General features: G+C 36.9%; 1 protein-coding gene across 2 annotated transcripts in view; it reads right to left on the reverse strand.

The window, feature by feature from the left end:
- Rorb (RAR related orphan receptor B) overlaps nucleotides 1-14,449 on the reverse strand; it is a 181,279-nt gene that overhangs the window by 17,741 nt on the left and 149,089 nt on the right. For both annotated transcript variants that reach the window (XM_005324109.4, XM_005324108.4), the window contains exons 5-9: nucleotides 11,694-11,815; nucleotides 10,171-10,303; nucleotides 6,622-6,729; nucleotides 5,025-5,135; nucleotides 2,086-2,198 (exon numbers count right to left, since the gene is read on the reverse strand). In XM_005324109.4, the coding sequence (XP_005324166.1) occupies nucleotides 2,086-2,198; nucleotides 5,025-5,135; nucleotides 6,622-6,729; nucleotides 10,171-10,303; nucleotides 11,694-11,815 (587 nt within the window). The remainder of the gene's footprint in view (nucleotides 1-2,085; nucleotides 2,199-5,024; nucleotides 5,136-6,621; nucleotides 6,730-10,170; nucleotides 10,304-11,693; nucleotides 11,816-14,449) is intronic.

Genomic DNA, 14,449 nt, shown 5'->3' on the forward strand with positions numbered 1-14,449 from the left:
TCCCATATCTGAGTCCACACCATTCAGAACTGGTATAAAAGAGAGTCCAGTTCTCATTTCATTTTATAGTCCTTCCACTTTAATTCAAATAGCATCCTAATAAAATGATGACTGCTACAAAGAGGGGTCCATACAAAACCCAATATCTGCATATGGTTTGTGGAAGCACTTCTTTGTAAACTGGTTCCAGGGAATTTTATTAAAAAAAAATAATCTTCTTCTAATGTTTTCTCTGGCTCCCAACGTTATAACATTATCTCTTTATAAATAAAGGATAAAATTGTATGTTTTTCTCCTAAAGAAGGCAAAAGGAGAATTGAGCTAACCTATAGTCAGTGCTGTAGTTTTTTTCTTGCCATCAAACGTCTTTTACTTTCCAATTTCTCTGTCTTTTTTTCTAAAGCCTCAAATACTTCAAATCCTCACAGGCCACCAGGGTGTATAACAAGGTGTCCACACGAACCTTTTACCCTCCAAGGGGAGAATAACCACAACTCCACAACACATCTTTATAGGAACAAAAATCCTCCTTCTGTAGATTAAGAGACTAGGGTTTTCAGGCAAATTTACAATCTCACCAAGTAAAAGAGCAGGAGCTTTCATCTAACTCAGTTTTCCTTTTCAAGAACTTTACTTTAGAATGGTAAACATGGAGACCAAAGTCTTCAGGAGATCTCAAATGCAAGAAACACATCTCCACATGAATTAACCAGGTGTGTTCATGCATATATGTTATCAAGCAATGACACGTGCTTATGATCCTGTTACCATTTTTTTTTCTGCCCAGTGAATCTGAAAGCAAGTTGAAGTTTTGCTCCTGACTGAGAGAAAACTGAGGTGCAGAAAGCAGGTGGCTTGTCCTTGATCACATAATAAGTGAAAAGTTACATCAAAGAGAGTTATCACTGCACAGTGAGTGTGGAAATGTTCTTCCTAGTGATGCATTAATTTTAACAAAATGTTACCATAATGAAGTAGCATATTTAACTCTTGGAGGTTTTTTATAGCAGTTCTCTGTATGTGCAAAGTAAAATCTGATGATGTCTCCAAATAGAGTCTTTACCCTCCCCCTTTTTTAAATAAAGAACTTCAAGGGCAGAGTGGGAGAATTTAATGATAAAAATATAAAGAGTAGGATTCCTATTATCTTTCACCAAGAATAAGCTCAATTTTCCAGTTTCTTACTGTCTTAAAAAAATCCAGTTCTTGAGAAATCAGAGATACTTCAAAATTGAAAATAATATCCATCTAAATTTTTTTTTTGGTTCTTAAGAAATTAAAGATACTTTAAGATTTAAAATAATGCTAGCTATCAATCATTGAAGATTACTTCTTCTTTTAATGATTATGTTTCTTTGGTAAACAACTTTTCTCACTACTCTTCTTAAAGATCATCATTCTTAATTAAGCTAAATCAAGAAATTGATGTCATGTTGCATGTATTTGGCTCCTGGGCTGCTTCACCATTTTGAAAGAACCCCAGGGCAAGTCTTGCATGAAGAGATTAGAGTTGAAGGGAAATTTACAAGTCATCACACTAATCTTCCACTTTGGGCAGAAAACTGTTATTTACAATATGCCTGAGAGGCGACCAGGCAGTCTCTACTAGAATGTGACCAGTGACAAGGAACTCACTACTTCACACAGCAGTCACCCCCACCACCCTGTTCAACAAGTCTCATTTTTGACATTAATTCGTAATTTTCAATAAAAATACAATTACTCGTAATTGTGCCCAGATCTGACTCAGGACCTGGCACAAAGTCTTTTCTTTCTTTACATATGAATTTCAAACACTTGTTTCCTTGCATCAAGCTTGTCTTCCTTTGAGGAAACACCCACAGTTCCTTTGCTTTGTCTTCCTGCACTCTGGGTTCAGACCTGCCAGGATCCTCCTCCTCTAAGAAAGCCATCCTCCTCTCCATCTACCATAATTTACTGTTCTCCTTTCGAAAATGTACACCTCTAAAATTAAGCAGCTTTTGGTAACTTTCAGAAATGTTTGCTGCTGAGAAAGTTCCCTTGCTTTGTAAGAACCCTGCACTCTCTTTCGGTGACAGTGGGTTTGTGATCTGAGGGACTTACCTTTGCCAAGGTCTCATCATCCAGGTGATTCTTCTGAATCACATGTTGAAGTGCAAAATAAATTTTTTCCTGAAGTTTCTGGACCTTCCTTGGTTCTATCAGCCAGGCTCGGTCTGACAAAAGAAAAAAAAAATGGGTAAGAAGGTAGGGCAGGATATAGCTTTGTTTTATTTCACCTACATATACAAGTGCTGAGTTTTAGATTCATTTCAAATTATGTAGTTCTAAATTGCCTCTGAAGACGTGTAATTATTTATATAAAACATAAATATTTTATAAGCAATAATACCATGAAGTCAGTAATGCATAGTAAAATGAATGACATAGGGCATATATTTGGAGGAGAAGACAATGGTTCGAATAAACTCCTTTTTGTTTCTTATTGTCTGTGACAGTCTGCATGTCTCTTTTTCTGGACAGATGCTTTGAATTTCTTTCAAAGTAGATATTAGTGATTTGTGAAGAAAAGCAATGAGAGCAGTGAGAAAAAAAATATTATACAGGAATATTGTTGGTATACATGATCCCTTCCTTTTCTCAGCTTATTCTTTCATCACATATAGAACTGAAGTTATGTTATACTTTATGCAACATAAACATGAGTTGATGTCAAAAATTTACCCTGAATCCTGTTTTTCTTTTTTAAAATCCTATCTTTTTTTCTATACTAAATGTTTAAATGGTGAACAGGATAATCTGTCCTTTCCTTACTTGCTCCCTCCCTCCCTCTCTCTCTCCTACACCTCTCTCTTTTCACCCTTCTTCCTACTCCTTCCTTCCTTTCTGTCTAAAAGCTTTATACACCCTAGTGATAAAATGCAGCTTAGCATCAATGCCTTAGTTTGGTCCTTCAATGAAGAGACACCTAGAAACTCTAAATGCTGAATAAATACTTATGGAAAATAACTTGGCATGATCCTCCTGAACACAGTTCAGGTCAGGTGAGAAACCCAATTCTGTAACCCTAGACAGGGCAAAGACAAGTCTAGCCAAGAGTTAAGCAAACTCTTACGTAAGTGAGCACAAAGGCCTTCAGTGACAATTTTCAATCAGAATAAATTAAGTTCCCTCCCTTCCCCTTCCCTCAGCTATTTGGAGTTGAATAGACGGTGACTACTAAGTCAAGAACCTGGGGAAAAGCTGGGATAAGCATGAGACAGACACAGACTGGAATCTCTTCCCTGGTTTTGAACATGGCGCTAAGCCAGAGTGGCAAATCAGGTGTTTGGAATGGTGTAGCCTCTGAGTGTGGGTCTGCTCTCAGGGCTGGAAGATTCCACCCTAGGCAGAGCTAGCCAAATCTCCTGCTTCCAAACTTTATAAAACTTGATGAGAGCATGTTATTTTGAGATAAAAGCTAAATAGCTCAGCTGATTTCCAACTCATAAAGACCAGGCTAGCCCTCCTCCTGGGCAATCATTTTCACAACTTATTTAAGTCTGATATGTCATGTGTTAAATATTCCTTGCTAGAAATGTACTGACTTCCACACAAACATATGCAAAGAGGAAAGAGATCCTTTAAAACTCTTCCTTTGAGCAACCAGAAACCATAGTGAAACCATCTCCCTCACCCATAGATCCAGACTTAGATTCAGTCTCCTATTGAACTATACTCAATGAAAACAACCAAATACAATTAAAAGGAACATTATTTGGAATACAGTTGTTCCCAGAAATAAATGTCTCCTTTCATTTCTTCCATCTGTCTTTGTGCTTTTCAGGCCTGTGAAACTTTCTAGAATATATACAAAAGGCCCAGAGGAAAAACATGATTTTAGAGCCATAAAAGTAACTGTTGATAAAAGTGATAACTAATTTTCATTTTTGAAAAAGTGGTTAAATAACCAATTATAGCAAGTTAAAAAAAAAAACTGGAAAATCAAACTCTGACAAGACCATTAAGGAATCATGTTAGGAATAATAGAGCCTGATTTTAAAAAAGTATAGAGGTTGGTATTATGGCAATTTTAGCTAGAATAACATATCAAAGACCTAAGGTGTAGTCTCATATGACATGTAAGAATTATTTTTTCCAGCCTCACTGAAAACTATGTTAGTGTATGAGGAAAAGTGATCTACCTCCAGAGACAAATTGTTGCAAAATAAATGAATCTCTTGATCTTAAAAACTAGGCAGAATGCGCTCTTCTCTCAATAGAGTTGTCAATACTGTTGCTGCTATCTCTTGACCAGGAACGTCACTGAACAGACTACAGAGCGACTCTGAATTCTCTTTCTGGTTGAAAGGGATGCACATATTTATTATTATTTTATTTTTATTATATTATCATGATTACATGATTTACACTATTTATTATTACATTTTAAGCTGGCATGTACTTAAAAATTATTTCAATTGCTCTGGTTGATCCATAGATATCACATATTAATTTCTTTAAAACTTTTGGCAATTTGTTACATTTTTGAGCTAGGGAATATTTCCTTTATTATGGAATCCAATCCCCTTACTTTGTAGATGAAGGAACTAAAGCTCTGAGAGGTTAAGTGAGGATAAATGATGAGAAAGTGTTCTTTGGTTTTTTACTCATTTAGTCCTTATGTTGGGTCTTTCATTTAGGTATATTTCTGTAAGTTCCACTCTATTGGACTTTTTTTCCTGTGTCCTTTATTAAGGTCAAAATAAAACACAGCCATTAACTCAGGTCATTATCTATCTTTATTTATTTACTAAGGAACAATTTTGCTTATCTGTAATGATCCTTACCATAGATCCTCCTCTTGTTTTGAGGGGAAAATTCATCATTTGAATAAACTTGAGGTTGCTTCTCTTTGCATTACCCAAAAGTATCAAAACCTTGCTAAATAAAATATAATTCTTTCAAAGTTTTTCCTGAACTTTGGCTTGGGTGGGTGTAATTGATGTTAAACATAGTAAAGCAGGTTTTTTAAAAAGGTAAGGGATCCAAGGCCTCCCTACCTGGAGATATCAGAACAGCAGATGAGAACAAAGCAATCTCTTCTTCGGTCAGTTGCAAGGAACACAAATTCTTTGCAAAGTCAAATGCTTCATTCACTAGGTCATCAGAACCTAGAAGGAAAGAAGGAAAATGGCTGAAGGTGGAAGAGTAAGAAAAGTCTCAGGATCAAAAATTTATTCAAGGACTTGGATACTAGACATGTAGAAAAGACATTTTTAAGCACCTATCCATAAATAGTAATTTTATATTAACTATAGAATGGGGAAACTTGGCGATATCTTGGCCAGGTGAATGAAGGGAGCATAACCAATGAGGGGGACATGGACGTGGTATGGGAATACATAACCCGAATTCCATCCTATAAACCTGAAATTATTTCCATCTAACAAATTACAAATAAATGACTTGAGAATTTTTTTTATAATAGAGATAGCATTCATAGAAAACCCAAAACATTACATAAAGGGGCTAAGGACTGAACCTAGTGCCATTTGAACCTAGCAATAGATAGTGTTTAGGGGCTTCAATTGAGATGTAAGACACTTCTCACAGGATGGAAATGAGCTTTCTGTCAGTTTGGTAATGTCTCTGGCTATCTGATTGAGGAGCACGAGTTATTTATTTTTACCTTCTGATGCATGATACACAGGTCAGTTGCTTAACCACTGTAAAATTTTGCCAAGACAATAGTGCCTCTCTACACTTATCCCTGGTAAATGTTTATTTGATGAAGATGGAAATATACTAAAGTCGCTTGCCAAGGCTTTCCCTACTTTCTTGAAAATCTAGCCTTGGGGACAACTTGGATGTGTGTCAGCTGTGGAAGGGAAACACTGCCAGCCTCGATGGGCTGGTTGCTGACTACCGTATCAGTTAACAGCACAGGAGGTGAAAGAGCAGTGTCCTTCTATGGTGTCCATGGACAGGATATGGAACAAATGGCATTATCAATGGTTAAAACCTTTCCTGGCATCAGCCCATCTTTGCTAATGCTCTTCTTATCCCTGCTGTACACTGATGACTGGACATGATGATACGCGGCCCTTCCAAACAAAGACCGACTCTATCAGTGCCTCCCGTGACAATGGTCTGAGAATCATTTTGACCCCCAACTCTATAGGTGCTCCCAGAGTTTCACAAGTTCACAGGGAGAACATCATTACTCTGGGGGAGAAACAAGTGAAGAGTTTCTCTTTTAATTATCTTGACTAGAGATTATGAATTTACTAAGAAATTTAGGAGGTCACCTCCATAGGCCACCATATAATATAATTTGTGAAGCAGTAAACAGCAAAGAATGACCTACAGTGCCTCCCCAATTTTTCAGATCATGGCTAATCTTTATTTTTTCATGAAGTTTTAGGCGCAGACTCAATAGGGCCCACAGTTTTCTTCTTCCTTTCCTATTAGATTAGCCATAATTGTAGGACCAGCAGAGTTGGATGAAGTTCAGAGGCTCAATGTGCCCTACTCTTACTGAATAATGAGATACTAGCTATAATTAAAGAATCAATACATTTTACTTGGCAGTTTAAATCCAAGTGGAGAAGTTTATGGTAGCTAATAAAATTGTACCAGCGGCAAAAGGAAGCTTACCTAAGGCTTTGAACATTTGCATTCCTCCATATTTTCCTTCAAACAGAACAGTGTTGTTTAATGGGTTGAAGGCACGGCACATTCTCACTAAAACCACTTCCAAGCAACCTAAGAGTTAAAAACAATTAAACCATGTATACGTATCCAGTAATGAAGTAGTTATTACTGAGTGTAAGTGCAGATGTTCAAGAACTTTAACACAGACCCAGATGCACACAGACACCCCAATATGGAAACCCTTCAAGATTCTTTCCCCTAAGATAACTATTTTAGAAATAAGACTCTCTTGATAATCATGTGAGGAAATTAAAGAGAAAATATACTTTAAAGTTGAAATGGAGGGCACCAAAAACATTTTTTGGGAGGGAAGCATTTCTTACTATTTTTTGACTAATATTATAGGTAGTTTCAATTCTTGAATTCACAATTGATGATAAATGGCTCAGAAAGGAACTTTGCAGGAGCTGAGTCTTGTCTATTGTCTTTTAAAAAAAATATTGTTTACTTGTCAATGGACCTTTATTTTATTTGTTTATATGAGGTGCTGAGAATCGAACCCAGTGCCTCACACATGCTAAGCAAGTGCTCTACCACTGAGCCAAAGCCCCAGCCCTTATCTATTGTCTTTTGTAGAAGTTATGCTATTGGGGAGACATTACTCTCTACTTCACCTGCCACATGGAGTTTCTAACAGGCTCCCTCCTTATTTCAGCACAGGATGATATTAAATAGAAACTCTGTGTGTTTCTTGAGAGACACCATTTACATCTAATGCTCTTTGAAATGAATGTTTCTCGGACAAATAGGTTTTTGCAAAATGCTAAATTATCTCACTCCAGAGAGATATAATCAACATTCCCAGATCACAGGCTCTGAGAAGTTCCAACTTGAAGAAGTTTGATTAACCTTAATGAACTTAGAATGTTTTTGAGTTTGCTGTCAGCTCAGTGAGGGCAGGAACCTTGCCTGCAGCAACAGGCAGTTGAGGTCATTGCATTCACTTTTGCATTTCTGGGACCACAAAGAGTCCCTGGCACATAGTAGGTGCTAAATGATATTTTTTAAATTTGTTTTTCCCTCTGAACATTTATTGATATCATGAGGAACTATTGCGGCAGTTTCTCCACATGTTGGAGAGATGGGCTTTTATCCCATAGTGTAGTAGAAATTGACAACTAGACTCCAAAGCCCCAAATATGCATGACAGCATCCTACTGATAATTTGGCTACATCCTTGGTGTCTTCTTATGGCATCACTTTATATTTGTCTGAGTTTTATTTCCTTTGCTATGCTAATTTCTCATTGCTTCCTAACATGGGGACTTCCACACATGAGAGGATTTGCAAACATTTATTGAAGCAAGGCTTTCCCACAACAATAAAAATGCTCACCATTTACTGATGTTCTACACTATAGAAGGCACTTTCTTTGGCCCCTTACAATTGTTATCATACCTGCTCCTTGAAATAACCATTTTAGGTGAGTTTTATTATCCCTGTTTTGTGAATGAGTTACAGAAGTTTTAAGGATATTAAGTAGCTTGTCTTTTATACTGGAGTCAACATATTTACAGCAGGGAGAGATGTTAAAGATTACATAATGTCAGTGGTTTCCAAATGTCAGTCCATGGATTGGTGATATCTGAGTCTTAGAAATACAATGAATGGAGCTCTCTTCCAGGAGGTTCAGATTCCCTGGCTTGTGATGATGGCTGTTTCTGAACTGTCAACAACCTCTTACAGCGCTCCTAATGCAACTCCAAGTTTGGAATTGATTGTTTCTAGTACACCACTTTAATTTACAAATGAGAAAACTACCATCTTGAGAGGTTAGTTCAAAGTCATATAATAAGTGGGATAGATTTTATTGTTCAAAGAGAGTCATCAAAATATCTCCTACTCCACATGCTTTTCTAGACCTGACCAAATCAAGAAGTTGTATCCACTTCTGCTACCCCTGAGACCAGGTAAGCTTTTGTTACTGCCTTGACTGAAGGGTATGGTGGAAGTAACACTATGTGATTTCTGAGGCTAACTCGGAGAGATCTATGCACTGTTGTCTTGTTCTTTCAGAGTGCAAGCTTTGGGAACCCAGTGACTATGTCATCAGGATGTCCAAACAGTCTGTGAAGATGCTCATATGGAGAGCCACTGAGGTCCCTAGCCCAGAGCCTTGTCTGAACTCCAGCTGTCAACAAGCACACTTTGCAAGCCATGGGATACAACCAATTTGAAAGTAGGTACTTTTCTCCCCAGCGAAGTCACCTCATGGCATAGAGATAAACCATTCCTGCTGAATCCTGGCCAAATTGTAGCTTTAAGAGCAAAATAAATGATTGTTGTTGTTTTAACTAAATTTTAGGGTTTTTAGAAAACTGATAATATTCAAATTAGCATGGTTTTTCTCAATTTGCATCATTTGGTAAAGAAGCAGCAACATCGTGTAGAATAGTCATCATATTTAACCCAAGTTCAAACACCAGATTGCCGCATATTGGCTTTGTGATATGAACACAGTCTTTCACTTCTCTGAATTTTTACCTCCTCTGGTTTAAGATGAAAATAACCTCAGAAGACTAAATACGATGACATAAGTAAACATGAAAATGCATACATATATTATGACATGTAAAAAAGGATGTTATTATTATTACTGTGTCATGAAGATTAACACAAACACCATGTTGTTCTTATTTTCTGTTTTCAAAGGGAGCTGAGTAAGACAAGTCATCATTTTTCCTATTAAGTAATAGGATCCACACAGTAAGTTATATGCAGAATTTCTTGGGCTACTTCCTAAGTGATTGTGTGTATGTGAGAATGTACCAGAGAAGGGGTGGAAAAGATTAGAGCACGTTGGAGATTCTCCCAGCATATACTGGCTGCAGGCTATCCTCATTAAAAAGATTGGAAATGACCACAGAGGCAGAGCTCAACTAGCCTGTATTTTTTTTCCCCCTCACAGAAAGCAAGGAGTAGGTTTTAGCGCCAGCTCAGCAATTCAGCCACCTTGATACACTAATTACTTGCACTGCCTGTCAAGCTGGCTATCTCAACCTACACAATTAATAGCTCCACTTTCAATAAGCAAAATTGTATTTGACTTCAAAGTGGATTGAATGGGGTTCAGGGCATTTGCATTACTGAGAGTTTCCTTTGGGAGTTAGCTGACAATGTGGGTGGTAAAAAACGGTCTATCTATTGAAAGAATTTTCTAGAATCCTCACAGAGCTAAAGATTGACCACGTCCTGGTCTAAAATTGAGAATATCATGCTAAGTGAAATAAGCCAAACTCAGAAACTCAAAAGGTCAAATGTTTTCTTTCATTTGGGGAAACTAGAGTAAAATAAAGGAAAGGAGGAAGGAAGGATAGGATACCATTTAAAAAAACCAATCAAATGTAAATTAATAGATGAGGGGAAGGAAGTCTAGAAGAGGAAGGAGAGGAGGAGAGGGGAGGGAACTCAATTACTAATGTTTAACTATAAAGCTCTAATAATAATAAAAATAAAATCAAAAAAGCCCTCCTGAGTCTACTCCCGGCTTACCTGATTTCAGAAGCAGTATCTGATCATTTTGGCAGAGTTCCATGAAGCCTGTTATCCGCTTTGCAAACTCCACCACGTACTGGATGGCATGAGTGATCTGGATGGCACATTGCTGCCACAGTGCTTCCCTGGACTTCAAGAGAGAAAACACAACATGTAAGTAGAGCCAGGAACTCCATGGAGAATAAAAAAACAAAAACAAAAACAAAAAGAAAAAAACCCACTCAAGGTTGCCTTATGGGTTACCTGTCACTTGGGACCCAAGGTTGGAAATTAGGAAGAGGAGGGCAAATTATTTTTATATTTATGTTCGATTTATTTGAACCTCAGTATGCCACAATGGTCAAAGTACTGAGCCTAAATTGGTAGAGTGTGTGAAGATGGTTATTTTCCTTACTAATTTCCACCCCCTCCCTCCTTTCTTAAACTCAAGTCTTGGTCCATCATATAAAAGTAAATCCTTGCTTTGAAGAATAGCAATTTAATTCATAGTCCTCCCTCCTTCCATAATGCCATTTTCACAGGTAGTTGATGGACATTAAACTTGTAATATTTTTATGTTGTGTTCTTTTTCTAGAACGTATGGAGTATTGTTGTTGTTTGTCTGGGTGTATGTAGTACTGAGGATTGAACCCAGGGCAAACGCTCATCCACTGAGCAACATCCCCAGTCTGAGATTGCTTTTTGTATAAGAAGAATTCCAAGGTAAGAGGCATCAGATGATATTAAATCACTCTCATGAGTAATACAGAAGCCCAAAAATATATCTCAAAGTTATTTTCTTTAAACTGAGAAATCTAATTTACATATGTGTTAATTCTGCTTTTTACTGACCATAGCAATATCTATGCCTTTGTTTCCGTATAAAAGTAGTAAGAGTTATTCATTATGTCAGAGAAAAATCAGTGTTTGTTTAAATCATACATTTAGATGCACATTTATATATTTTGTTAAAATTCCATCATCTCAATCCCAAAGTCCAGTAACATGAATACTGAACAGAAAGAATAAACATCTTCCTTTAAAATCTTCTCCAATGTACACAAAATAATTCTACTAATACTAATAATATGGGGAGAGTTGTCCTTTTCCCTTGGGTTCCTTTTAATTTATAAGGTAAAAAAAAAAAACGTTTTAGGATGCCATGTTCCACATTTTTGTTGCTAAGTGTGATATGATTATTGCTGCTCTGATTACTCAATGGCTCCTGCTCTTTGCCTGAATCCAAGAAGCCAACATGAGATGTCCTAAAACCACCTGATGAACATTGAGTCTCTCTGGTCACTACAGTGGGACAGTGATGCCTCCTGGGGAACACTGCAACATCTAGAGACATTGTCACAACTGTGTGAGGGTGGTACTATGTATTTACACCTAGACAGGGATCCTGCTAAATATCCTATCATGCACAGAACAACCCTCACAACAAAGAATAATCTAGCCTAAAATGTTGATGGTGCTGAGACTGAGAAAATCAGAAACGGGGTAATCACAGAGAAGTTTCCTGTTGTTTCTCAGAGTACCTTGCTTTGATAGGCTTTGATTTCTTCATAGGTGTGGGTCTGCCATGCCAGCTGGTGCAGCTCTTCCATGGTGTACTGACATGTCTCCAAGTGGGACTTAATGATGTTCTGTGCAATTCGATCTGTGAGAAAGAATATCAGTTCCAGAGTTTGTGAATAAGATAATTCTATTAAATCAAAATTGTTTTTATATGTTTACTATAGAAATGCCTTTTGGAGATTCTCCGAGTGCACCAAAGTATCTTTAATATTACTATCTAAAAATCTCCCAAATCTTGCCTTTTTTTTTTTTTTCAATTTTCAGTTCTCTGATCAAAATTTTCTGCCTTTTCTCTTTTCTGCTCCCTCTTGCCCACAGCCTTGGTGTCTTACAAATTGTTAAGCATTCAATTAACTATTTAATATTAGCACACACATGAAATTACTTTACTGCTTGCTTTTGGGGCCTAAAAGTCCACTAATAGTTTTAATACATATACTCCAAATACTGTTTTTTTCAAACGTTTTGAAAATCACTAAAATCCTATTTTATTACAGAACTAAGGAATTAAAATATAAAAGCATTTGCTTGTGTTTGAAAAATGGAATGATATGGGGACTAGAGGTGTAGTTTAGTGATAGAACATTTGCCTAGCACATGCAGGCCTGGGTTCAATCCCCAGAACTGTGAAAAAATAAAAGTAAAAAAAATAAAATAAACATTTAAAAAAGAGAGGATTAAATAATAAGCTATACAGAAAGAGGTAATAGGGTGGAAGGCAAGAGATGGAAGCAAAACTTTGATGATATTAGTTATAGATTTGGTTTTGGAACCACGTATATATCTTAAGATGAAATGATTTGGACCATGAGTTGATAATTACTTAAACTGGTTCATGAGAGCCATTATATTCAACTTTATAGTTTTTTGTATGATGACATCTTCCTTTAAGATATTTTAGAGAGGAATGGGAATGTAGCTTGGTGGTAGAACACTTGCCTAGCATGCACAAGGTTCTGGATTCAATCCTTAGTACTGAAAAAAAAAGTTTCAGAGAAAATGATTATATTCATAAAAGGTAGTAAGAAACTAAATTAATCTTTGCAGGCAGTCTATCCTAAACGAGTTGTATTTTACAACTTAAACACCAATCATTTTGGCTTTGGAGGTGTGAGAGTTGAGTGATAGAACCACATGCAAGAGCTCTTCTTATAAACTTGCTCTGTGTCCCTTAAAGTTGCACAGAGCTGGCAGGAGGGCCTTCATACTCCCATCTGCTATTTGAATACATGGAAAGGGGGACAGCTTGGGAAACCAAAATACTTGGGAATTCTGTATGTGGGGCATGCATAGAACAAAGATGACCACATCCTCCTGATAACGGTTGTTGGCTCACCCAGAAATGGAATCTTTCTTGTGTTTCAGGCTGTCCCCTTGCATGTGCAATTTCTGTTCTTTTCTTTTGCTAGATGGCTGTATTTTGTTTCTCCAGGATAGCCCTCAAAGAAGTACTTGGGCACTTTCCTTTGACCTCACAAAACTCCCCCTATATGTGGTGTGAAGTAAATTGAGTTGCTGTGCTATGGAGAATGAGAAATGTACATTTAAACTTTGGATGAACTTTCCCAAATAAAACTCTCCTTAGATGATTGCCTGGCATATTGTATACATTGAATAAATAGTAGCCCAAATTATCATTATTAGGGCATCTTGTGCAGTTTGTTGTCAGGGAAGAAATATGATGACTGCAAGGGAGAAAAAGCAGATACCTGGTTTTGCAATCAGTACTACCAAAGGAAGACATTTCAATATCTTTTAGAGCTTTTCATCAAAACTATAAATGGAGAGAGGTAGAAGATGCAACAAAATACTAACTTAAGATCATAGTTATAGTCTATTAGTTTCAGCACTGGGCATTTCTAGATTTTCATTGCTTATCATATTACAAAATCCTTTCTTTAAAAAAATCTTATATTCAAAGTTTTATTGAATATTTCTCAATGTTATAAAAAAGGGCAGGGATGATTCTATACATCATATAAAAATAGATTGTCAAGTCATAGCTCATCATTTTTCAATTTCATCTGGGCAGTCTAATTATTTAGATTCTACAAAATGTATCTGCTTTCTGGTAGGCATATAATGAAAACACAAGATTTTATAGCTGTATGGCTTTCAAACTTTTATAACTTTTTTTGTGGAGCAGTTTGTTTTCATCTTCAAGGATATGCTGATTTGTTGGTAATTTACAGGCTCCAGGGTTTATAAGCAAATCTGGAACTGCTACTCAAAATTGCATTATGAAAAACTATCTGCTCTTTTTGGTTATCTTCTGGGAACTACTGACCAAAGTGAAGAAATCTCTGTCCTTCTATCACCAAAACTTAGGGACCTACAGGGTATGAAGAAGAGCAAGCATAATAGATATGCAGACAAGCTAAGCAAAATTAGAAGTTAAATCCACACACATGCTCCTGGTCAGGTGTCCATTCCTGGTGAAGGCTTCCCTGTCTCCCTGTGACCTCCAACAGAAGGTATCTGCCTGCTGGTATTTGTGATTCGACCCTTTTGAGTCATTATTCTGGCAAGGGTTGTTCTGGGATGATTTCTGTGGATCTGTTTGGCTCAGATCCTTCAAGATTGCAAGCTCATCAAGAACTGGATGGTAGAGTCCAGCACAGAACCATCAAATGTTTAGTCAACAAGTATCTTTTTGAGCAATTATTATATACTAGGTCAAGGAAACAAAAGACACTGCTTTCACTCTTAAGGAGCT

The sequence above is a fragment of the Ictidomys tridecemlineatus genome, chromosome 4 (genome assembly GCF_052094955.1).
Source record: "Ictidomys tridecemlineatus isolate mIctTri1 chromosome 4, mIctTri1.hap1, whole genome shotgun sequence".
NCBI classification, from domain to species: domain Eukaryota; kingdom Metazoa; phylum Chordata; class Mammalia; order Rodentia; family Sciuridae; genus Ictidomys; species Ictidomys tridecemlineatus.